An 11,321-nucleotide genomic window follows, 5' to 3' on the forward strand; every position below is an offset into this window, starting at 1 on the left:
GGGAAAAACATAGGTTCCTTTCCCTTTAATTAAAAAAAAAAAAGAAAAAAAAAGAAAAAATGTTTCTTCTGGAAAAAAAGTTTTGGAGCAAAGACTTGAGTGTTGCAGCAAACAGTCTTTGTTAAGGGCACACCTTTTGCTGTGCTTGTGAGATGCAGCCATGGTCTAACCCTTGAACATACCTTAGTCCTCCAAATCATCCCAGCTTTCACGCCGTGGTTGGAGAGAGCCAGCTCAGACACCACAACATGTCTGCTGGCAGAGAAGCAGGCTTTTTCCAATTGTTTTTATTACCCAAACTAGCTAAGTGTCTCTATCCTGCACTGCAGTAAACAATGCAATCGGGGCAGGATCTTCCCTTTGCTGGCCTGGCCAGCACCTATCGGTGCAAGCGTGCTGGTCACTGCGCTCCTGGGCAGAAGAGTGGATCCCTACTGGCCACCTCTGGGTCCTACTGCAAGAACACGCTCTGCTTCACCATCGGGGCTCCCATTACCTGCAAACTGCCACAGAGAAGACACTGCTCTGGAGAAGGAAGGCACCAAAGGGATGTGAATGCCTCTAAGAGACCGTGCTATGCTGCTGAGGCCACTCACTTGAGGCCAAGCGCAGAGAGCAGCAGTGGCTGCTGTAAAGGATTCAAAGAACAGAAAAGGACCCAAAGGGAGCAGTGTGGCACTAATGCCAGGTTATCTGGCGGGTGCAAGGAGCATCAGGAATTGTCAGTGCACTGTCAGAAGCACTGAAATTGCTCATAGTAACTCTCTTGGCCCAAGCAAGGAAGCCCAGGGCACATCAGCTGCCTCCTCAGAAACACCTGCTGGGCAAAGAGAAGCCAGCTCTGGGCTCTTTGGGAAAAAAGCCTCACAGTTGTGTAATTGATCTCACAGAGTACTCAGCAAAACAAAAGCAGAAATGCCAAACTAAATGACAACTTGCAGCTTTACAGGAAGCAGTTGCATCAAGGGAACACCAGCACATCAATGGACTCCTGATTAAAAATGAACCAGACAGAGCTGCTCTCTGTGAGCTGCCATTGACACAAGGCAGTGGAAACTTCACTGGCCAAAACTCCAACTTACTGAGCTCTTAGACAATTCTCAAAAAAGGCAGTTCTGTGATTCCACGCTGCACCCAGCACATACAGCTGGGCACTGCCCCAAGAAGTATGAAAGTCAGGGCAGTGGTAATTTGTGGACGGTTGGCATATAACCAGTGTAAACAGCTACAGCCATGCTCTCTCTCCTGGAGTTGTAACAGATGATGTGTGCTGAACCATGGGATTTTGAGTTATGAGCATACTGCAGTCTTTTGTGCTCTCTGCCTTGGCCATTTGGTCCTAATTAACTGACCATCCCCACAGTTAATTCCTGCTTCCTATAGTCCTTCCTGTCCCGGGCAGGCTAAGCCTCTGGGGTTGCAGGCTTTGGGAAAAGCCTGTCCACCTACACAAGCTCGGACTCCTGCTTGTTTCAGACAGGCAATGAGATACTCCAGGGTTCTGGTAGCCGACCACAAACTGGCTGCATGAAAGCTTCTCCTCCACTCTGCTCCACGGGGAAGGTTGTACACACACGTTTGCCTTTACAGTGGACCCACCCTTGGCAGTCCCTCACCCAGAGAGGCCCTAACAAAGGAACACCAGTTTAGCAGAGAGGCAGAAGCCACTGGAAGCCACTGGTCTCAGATGCAGAGCAGTGAGTGCTGCCTCCAAGATGAGATGTGGGCCCTGGGCTCAGGTTCAAGTCAAACAGAAATTGCAGACATCACCTCCAGCACATTTCCAGAGCACAGGAGGCCGGGGATTTTTTCTGTCTGCAGATCCTTCCTGGAAATGAGACTCTCTGGCCTAGCTGCCTGAGGACCAGCACTGGCTTTCCTGGGAGGGGTGCAAATAACCTAGCAGACTTTGCAGAGGCTCCAACTCCAAATCACTCTTCCCTCTGGCTATCAGAAGAGTAGATGTCTCTGGCCAAATGAATAGAACCACAGCACATTAAAGCCTCACTGTGTAATGGAAGGAGGTCCGGACACATTCGTCCCTGCAGCTGCCAGTCAACCTTGATGACTCAGGCTGGTTTCTTTGGGACCTGGGCTCCTATATCTCTGCCTCATTTCTCCAGAATATTGCTTGGGCTCAGACAGAGTTTTCTAAGAAATTCAGGAATCCTACTCGTTTAACCCAGCATCATTTATGCCTCTGACTTTCTCCTATCCAGCTAGTTTCCTTCTCTCTCTGAAATGGTGAGGGAATCTGTACAATACCTAGTCTCTCTCAACCAGCAATACTCTGTTGACCTATGTGCCTGTTGCCTAATATCTCCTTTCTCTCCTCCCTCCCCACAAGATTCGCTGTTAAAAATGGCAGCAGATGAGGTCCTCTGTTATGGCAGAGCTTGCCGCCTTACACAGAGAGCCTCCAACACCAGCCAGACTTTCTGAGCTCTGATCTGACAGATTTCTCAAAACGCCAACCCTTAAACCACTTCTGTGATTTGGAGCCAGTTATTAATATCTGTTAAGATGTTTGTGTGAAAGCTCGGTTTCCAAACTCCTTCTGCACAATACTCGATCTCCTTCTTTTTGAAACACACAAGCACACCATTTTATTATTTGTACAGATCACTTTGTTTTCCTCAGTACATAATTTCAATTTCAATTCATTAATGTCAAAGCATAAAAGAAGCAACCGCACATAAAGCAACAAAAGTTTGCTAAACCCAGAAGATAACAGCTGATAATTAAGGAAGTCCCATTATTTCTTGGCAAAGGAGACTGTGTTGTCAGAGACACATTCTTAAAGGGCCTCTCTTTAGTGTAGCTGCATAATTTGCATGAACTCTATTTGCACAGAAAAATAAAGGTATTCAATATGGATAAAAGGAGGCTTTAATGTGCCCATAATTTCTGTACAGTATCCATCCCATGCCCATTCTTGTTGGCACAGCCTGGCCTTGTGACAGGTTCACAGAAGAGCCACTCTGGCAGATCTCTGATGGTGCGGACAAAAGATCTGGGCTTTTGTTAGCACATACCTGCCCCCCACCTCCACCCTCAGCCTCATTTTATGCTGATATCATTGCAGAAAAAAGACATTGTACTGATCTGAAATTGCACATAAATCCTCTACCCAAGAAGAAACCCTTCCATTCTATCTTCCCAGGCTCACCTCTGCCTCCTGCCCTGGGAGCCGTTCACAGCATGGTCTCTTGCTTACTGGGCAAGTCCATCCCAAAAGACTTCCACATTTTGCTTGTGTTCCCTCACATTACTGTTGCTAGCCACTGCCAGGCATGCGGGGCCAATGGAAAGTCTCCTGGTTTTTAGTGGTTCCCCTGTGTCCTTCCCTTTGGCTGTTTCCAAGTGTTGTTCAGCAAGACTGAGCCTCTGTTCTGGGCTACAGTCTTACACTACATGAAAGTCTGCCAGCGTGTGGAAAAAGGCATGTTGCTTGGATGAAGCCTGAAACAGGCTAACCGGTTTTGTGCCTCCTTGGATCCTGTATATCCACCCTTGTAGCACAGTGTGGCTTTGCTTCTGTTGATGAGAATCTCAGAGAGAAATGACAGCCCCCTGTTCTTCTTAAGTCTGACGTCGCTACCTCCCAGCTCCCAGTCACAATCTGTGGTGCAGGTCTGTGGTGGATGGTTACGGCCTCACGTGGAGATTTGACCAAAGATGGTGTAATCACAATGACAATCAGCAGAGAGGAAAGGTGTTCCACTGGTAAACATTTCTGAAAAAAATACTGCTTGAAGCAAAACTGTTTCACTCTGGCAAAGCCCCGTAAAGTCAGGACTACACCTCATGTGAGGGCTGTTGGCAACCCACATAATAATGCTACAGCAGTTCCCAAGTCACCAAGAGCTGATAAATGACACAGATTTTCTGCATGTACAGAAAATCTTGTGCTACTTATTGAAAAAGATTTTTAGACAAGTTACTGTCTACAGACAAACTGTGGGAAAGAGCTGATTTTTTATTCCAGTATGATATCTAATGGAAAATCTTCCATTATGCCTATTCCTGAAGGAAAAACAGACATTCTTCATGTCAATACTTGGCCTGAGTCCTAGGTCCTCTTCATGTTTTAACAGCACTGCTACGACAGGAAAACTCCCCAAGGGTGCACAAAAGTCATAACCACTGCATCCCCAAGAAGTTAGAACAGAGAGCTTGTCAGGAATTGGCTACTTAAGCCTATTTAACCTCTGTCAGCCTTAGACTGAGGTATCACGTCACCTGGCAGGTTCAAGAACCAGACTTGGCCTGGGAGTCTGGCAAGGGGGAAGAAGGAGGGTGGTGTGTCTTTACCTGGGACAGGTTGTATGGGGAGAGCATCAGGTTCTTACATGGCTTTGTCAGTTATGAACCCAACAGAAGCAGAAGTTCATCTGCCGCACAGCAGGGCTAATTCCATGCTGCTACACTGCATCCTTTTCAATGTAAACCTGTCCTTTGAAGGTGCTGTCTTCTGATGGAGCTTCCATTTTGTTAACTCAGCTCTGCCCTCTTGCAGTTCAGGGCTGTGCTTTCATGGCTGATTTAAGTTCTTTGACTGCAGCTGGTGCCCGTGACACAGTGATGGCAAAGCTGATGCTCTTACTGCTCTGGTGAACATGACTGTGACTGTGTGGTATCAGAACTAGTTTGCCTGATGTGGAATAAGAATGCAGTGGAGGAAACCCTCACTGACACTGGCATATCACTGGGAAAAGGCACAGGATGGCCACTAAATGTACAGCCCAGAAGCTGGAACATAGGGCAGCTCTGAAAGTTTCCTTAAGAATGTGTTTATGGCAGGCAGAAGCAGGTTATTGCAGGGAGTTCCTGTCCCAGCAAACTCGGCTGAATCAGGAAGGAGTTCTGGGCTGCCGAGGTTTCTCTCAGCAGCGTGATGGTACAGGGGCCCTCTCAGCCTGGTTTTATGGCAACACAGTGCATTAGTGACATCAGCGAGCAATTGCACCTACACAGACAACAGCATCTAACCAGCCCCTCCACCAGAAATGCTGCTGCCCTTGAATGTCCGGCTGCTCGATGTGTTTCCTTAGGAACAGAGCGTAGGCATCTGTGTTAAATTCCCACCCTTGAGCTGTAAGAGAAAATCCTATCCATCCACCCAGGACTGAGGTGTGGATTAATCTATTACAACAACTTTTTCCTGTTCATTTCCTGTTGAGCAACAGACTAAATACCCTGACCCAAAGGCAGAAAAGAATGCAAATTATTACTTCCCCTATTACACGGGAAATACAAAGAGGACAAAAGGTGAACTTCACCCCTGTGCTGAAGGTCTGAAGATCACCCTAAGAAGACTGGCTCTGAGTCAGAATGATTCAGCCAACAAGGTAAACAGCAAATGCCTCATAAGGGCAAAAAACCCATCAGCTATTTAATTTCCTGGCTATCTGACTTACTCAGTTAACTAAATCAGATGTAGTCACGCATTCTGTGCTTCCAGTACTCCTTCCTACCCTACCACCACACAAAATTGCTGCAGACCCAGTCTCCAGCTGATGAGATTACTGACATGTGAATTCATGGGCCAACTGTGAAAGTAGAAGTCAAGAACTCTTGCTCTCTGACTGAGATCCACAACCCTGAGAAATGCTTGTTTATTGTAACAATAGGGCTGGAATATTTACTCACCTGAAGTACAGAGTGTATTAAAAGAGAAATATAAATGCTCCTATTTTTGGTGCACAAAAAGTTTTCCTAGCATGACTAGGAGATATTGTGGTCAAAATTGGTTTCATATGTAAAATAACTAGTGCTATTCACAGATAACATACCAAACTTGTTATATTGCCATTCATAGACATTTGTTTATCCTTGTCAGAACAGTGCAAAAATTGCTCTTGCAGTGTGATTTTATTCAAGACACTCACTCTAAGCTCATTGCATTCTGCCACATTATACATGGTATCATGTGAAATCAGCTATTCTACATTGCAAATGGCATGGAAAATTATATATCTATACCATTTCCCATTGTGTTCATATTTTTCCTGCATAGTCTAAACACAGACTTCTTTACAAAAAAATCTTATAAGTTAGTTACTCTTTCAGCTGGCCTATAGTGAGTCCTGCTACCAGAAAGATAATTAGCATTATTTTGCTGTTGCTTCTGTTGTCCATCCACTACGCCCTAAAAAAAAATCACACTTATTTCTAATGGTCATGGGAATGCGCATCTAGATATCTTCACAAGAAGCCCCACCTCAACATGAGGAAGAATTTCTTCATGTTGGAAGTGGCAGAGCACTGGAACAGGCTGCCCTGGGAGGTCATAGAGTGTCCCTTTTTGGAGGCATTCCAAACCCACCTGGACACGTTCCTGTGTCACCTGCTGCAGGTGACCCTGCCTTGGCAGGAGGGTTGACTGGATGACATTCAGAGGTCCCTTCCAACCCAAAAAATTCTGTGGTTCAGTAACTGCACTTGTGATATATGCTAGTGAACGGGAATTACAATTCCATCTGTTTCCCTCCTACACAGTCACGGTGTGTAAGGACAGTCTGGACCTGGAGAAGATGGCTTGCTGCATCAACAGCTTTAAATGTGCAGATTTGAGGAGGAGAGAATGGTTTTGCCTTCAATACCAGGGCACTAGACTCACTTCTGGAAGCTGGAGTGCACACAGCCCCTAACAGTTCTGTCACTGAATGTTGAAGTTTCCTGAATGTGTGTTTCCCCCATTCAGCACCCAACAGACTGAAGATCAAGGGAATATGCAGCATGCAGGAACAGAAATACACACTGCGGCATGTGATGAATTTATACACAGAGCAGTACAAGACATTAGTGAGGATGCGACAAACCGGTAAAGGGTACGGGCGTTGCTTCAACATATTTGCCCGTCAGAGGTTGAGACACAAATCAGCACTGATGTTTCACGACTCTCTCTACACCCAAGAACATCTTTGCTTGAGAGTCAAAAGACACTGACAGGGAATTCGCACTTAACGTGCCCTAGAAACTCTGAGATTTCTGTCCTGGCGTGTGGAATCACGGAAAGGTGCTGCTCCGCGGGTTTCTTTCCGCAGACGGACGGACGCCGCCGGGCTTTGGCCGCCCGCGGGGCTCGCCGGCACCACCGGGAGAGGCAGTCAGAGCCCTCCCGCCGCTGCCAGGCCGCGCCGCCGGCCAGGCGCTGCCACCTCGCGGGGACCTGCCCGGGCAGCGCAGCGAGGGCCGCACGCCGTGCGAGGGCGGGCACGGCCGCAGCGCTGCCCCATGGGCACGGGCACGGGCACGGACAGGGGCATGGGCACGGGCATGGGCACGGGAAAGGACAAGGACACGGGCACGGGCATGAACACGGGCATGGACACGGGCACGGATAGGGACAGGGACACGGGCACCGTCATGGACACGGGCACGAGCACGGGCACAGCGCGCGGGTACGCGCACCGTGCACGCGCTCACACCCCCGCACCGCCCACGGCCGCGCAGCCACGGCGCGCCTCGCGGCAACAGCGATTGGTTGCGACGGGGGTGGGGAAAACTGACCGGCCAATGAGAGAGGCCCGCGGCAGCGGAGAGCCAATGGGCAGCCGCGCCTGTGGCTCGGCGCGCCGGGGCCCGGCAGCCAATGGGAGCGCGGCGCGGGTGAGAGGTCGGAGGTGGGAGAGCGGCGCCCCCGGAACGGGAAGCGGAGCCGGGTCCCAGCGCCTCCCGTTGTCCCGCGGCGCGCACGAGGGGTTCCCGCGCGGGCCTGCGCTTGTCCCGCCATGGTGAGCGGGAGCCGCGAGCGGCGGGAGCCGCGAAGGGCCGGAGCCGGGCCGCTACCGGGCCCGGGAGCCGGGAGGCCCGGGAGGCGGGAGGGGCGGGAGTCGCTCCGTTACCGGCCCCCGGCGGCCGGGCGGGGCGGGGTGGAGCGGGGGACGGGCGGCGCTGACCGTGTGCTTCCCCCGCCAGAGCCTGCCCCTCAACCCCAAGCCGTTCCTGAACGGGCTGACGGGGAAGCCGGTGATGGTGAAGCTGAAGTGGGGCATGGAGTACAAGGGCTACCTGGTCTCCGTGGACGGCTACATGAACATGCAGGTGAGGGGCCGGCCCCCGGCGTTGCGGATGAAGAAACTGTGGATGCCCCATCGCTGGGAGCGCCTGGGGCCAGGCTGGACGGGGCTGTGAGCGGCCTGGTGCAGTGGGAGGCGTCTGTGCCCGTGGCGGGGCTCGCAGTGAGATGATGATGCCTGGGGAAGGACCTTTCCCGCCCGCTGCCGCTGGGGATGCGGTGCAGATGCGGTGCAGAGCAGGAGCGGGGCCGCGGCAGGACCGCGATGTGCTTTGTGGAGCCGCTTTTATTGCTGCCATTCTGACTTCTTTCTCATTCTCCTTCCAAGCTTGCAAACACAGAGGAGTACATAGACGGTGCGTTGTCCGGACACCTGGGTGAAGTTTTGATAAGGTAATTGGGGTATTTATTTATGGTTTAGGAAGGCTCTGAATCGCCTCATCACTTGCATGAAGGCTTATACTGGGGGATGTTGTGTTTCTTGCCTAACTAAGGTGCCAAGTGTTGTTCTTACAAGAAGGTTATGAATGTGTCTTTGATATCAAAGTTCCTTCTGAGAGGAGGAAAAAAGAATTTTTGAATATATTTAAAGAAATATTTACTATCCCTTTTGTGGTGACTAAATAATTTTATTTTCCACATTATTGTATACTGGGAGTCCTTTGGCATTTTAAATTAGTGCAATGCAACTGGAAACTTTTTGCGTGCTTGGAAGTTAAATTTGACTGTAACTGTTCACTCTAAAAATTTTCTTGTACAGCATTGTCAAACAGCTATTACTTTATGAAGTTGCACAATTTAATGTACTATTTGGAAAAGGTGCACAAGGTTAAGAGCAGCATTTTGCTCTGTAGAATTTGGCTGTTACCAGGCTACATTCTAGCAGAAAAACGTTTAAAGCATGTTTTAGGTGGGGAAAATGATAATGTTTATAGCTAAGGGAACTCTTGGTTCTATTTACAGGTGCAATAATGTTTTGTACATCAGAGGTGTGGAAGAGGAGGAAGAAGATGGAGAAATGAGAGAATAGGGGTTTTGTATTTCTGGAAATAAACTTTTTTTTTCCTTTTCTGTTTTTCATACTTTTGTAGTAAGATGTTTATTTCCATTGTGTTTTAGTATGGGGAAAATGAACCTTTTAAAGAGGCTTTAATATTTTATTGGTGTCCAAAAAACTAATGCTGGAGGAACAACAGGTAATTGTTTCAATTTAAAGTTGAAAATGTTGCAATGAAAAGCAAGTATTTAAAAAAATACCAGTTATCTTCCCATCTGAAATACAGGAAGACTTGGCAGTATCTATATTTTACAGTATGTATGTCATGACTATTTAAATACATTTCATCTTTAAAACTGTTTATAAAACATTTGGAATTAGCTGGGAAGATTTCACTGCAAGTGAGGTGTGGAGATCTGTCGTACCCCAGTTTCTCTCAGAAATATTCTCCTGCTTTGAGTCAGGAAGCTTGAAGTGTGGCTGCATGGTCATTGAGGAAGGACAGACTTGTATCAGCTTAGCAGCCACACAGACAAAAGCAGCTGCAGAGCTCCACAGACTTGAGTGTCTTTAGTAGATTTGAGACAAAAGACTGCAGAATGGGAGTGTGCTTTGTGAGTCTCTGCTGGAGAATGGAAAGGGTACTGCGGTCCTCCTTAGTGTGTTGTGAAGAGAAGGTGTTCTGTCTAAAAGCTGCACAGGTTGTGGCTGCAGTAGGTGCCTGTGGAGTGCAGCTCTCCAGCCCTGCTGCCTGGGATCACACATCATGTCAGAGACAACTGGAGTGGGCACTGCTGGGTGCTTGGGGCTGTGTTGGGGTAGAACGCTGGTTATGTGGACTGTGGGAAGGACACCAGCCTGACAGGATAGATCCTGCAGAGAAATACCTCTCTGTTTCGTGTTGGAAGTCATCCCTGGAGCTATCCATGTGTTCTTTCAATATTGACATATGTAAGTTTCCATAAAGAGTGAAAAATCATTTTGGATGTACTTGTGCAGGTGTTTCATTGCTTAAACCAGACCCTTTTTGGCAGTGTGGAGGCTTCACAGCTCTGCTGAAGTTCCCTGCAGTCTCATTGGGAAGGGGAAAACAGCTTAAGCTGAAATCAATATTATCACAAAGATAAATGAGTACTTTGAAACTGGCAATGACCCTCGGAAACCTCAGAACAACTAGATGTGTTCTGAATGGTGGCAGGGATGAAAGGCAAAGAAGCATCTCACCTGGTTTGTGATGCTGCACATCCTTTTAAGGACTGCAGGATGCAGAATAGTGCCCTTCCTGTGCTGCCACTGATAGTCAGTGCTGTCAGTGTTGGAGGAGGAGCAGCTGTGGCTGTCACCTTAGTATCTAAATCAATTCCTTGTCTGCAATGGACTGGCACTGATCTCAAAGCTGCTCTTCATGAGGAAGAAGTGGCACTAGATACTGTCTTGTATTATCTGAGCACTGGATCAGCAGATAGGGCCATCACTGTGGCAGCTTACAAAGCTTCAGCTTTTCAGAGTAACTGGGAAGACCAAGATTATGCTGAGCCCCTTCTGTGTGCAGAGATGGTGTGACTGTTCCTTAACTAAACAGGTATATCTATAGAAGGATGTCTGGAGTTGTGCTCTACAGCCGGTGTGCTTAATTCCTTTCCTGAAGGTAAAGAAAATGTTTTGGCCTTGCAGAGAGAGCTGCCTGCTGTAATTCATAGCACTTCCTCTGATTCCCTTTCTACAGGTTGAGAATTCTTCAATGTAGGACACCAGTGGTTGTTGGTGAAATGCTGACTTTTGTGCTAGGAAGAATCCTCACACAAGGAAAGTACTGTAGCAGTTTCAAATGACTAGAAACCTTTTTAAGAAAACAAAACAAAACAAAACAAAAAAACAACAAGCCAAAGCATAAAAGAAGCAAGGTAGAAATTTGTGCATAATGGCCTTAATGTGGCAGATACTTCCTAACTTAAAAATGGGCTGCTTGTATTCCAGGACAGACAGCCTGTACTCATCATCAGGAAAGCAGCCACATCTGGTTTTGCTGGGAGCTGCTGAGAAATGAATCAAAATAGATAGACACAGCTGGTGAACATCTGGATGAAACCGATATCTAGAAAAAAGTAAAAAAAAACACAAAAAACAAAACCCAAAAAAACCCCAAAATTAAAACCTCCAATAAGATGAATAATAGGAAAGACAAGAAGACAAGTCGACTTACATTTTGGAAAAGCAAGAACTCAGAACTAAGAAAAAGATGTTTTCCTCATGTAATTTATCTCCCTCTTTCAGACAATTAAGCTGCTTTATAGTGTTGAG

At 47.7% G+C, this 11,321-nt stretch overlaps 1 protein-coding gene across 1 annotated transcript; it reads left to right on the forward strand.

Moving 5' to 3' along the window:
* The first annotated feature begins 7,580 nt into the window (after positions 1 to 7,580).
* SNRPF (small nuclear ribonucleoprotein polypeptide F) lies at positions 7,581 to 10,006 on the forward strand. Its single transcript, XM_038155692.1, has 4 exons — positions 7,581 to 7,739; positions 7,924 to 8,049; positions 8,352 to 8,416; positions 8,987 to 10,006. The coding sequence occupies exons 1-4, from the start codon at positions 7,737 to 7,739 to the stop codon at positions 9,051 to 9,053; spliced, it is 261 nt and encodes an 86-aa protein (XP_038011620.1). The 5' UTR covers positions 7,581 to 7,736; the 3' UTR covers positions 9,054 to 10,006.
* The last annotated feature ends 1,315 nt before the right edge of the window (positions 10,007 to 11,321 follow it).

Source organism: Motacilla alba, chromosome 1A (assembly GCF_015832195.1).
Source record: "Motacilla alba alba isolate MOTALB_02 chromosome 1A, Motacilla_alba_V1.0_pri, whole genome shotgun sequence".
Classification (NCBI taxonomy): Eukaryota; Metazoa; Chordata; class Aves; order Passeriformes; family Motacillidae; genus Motacilla; species Motacilla alba.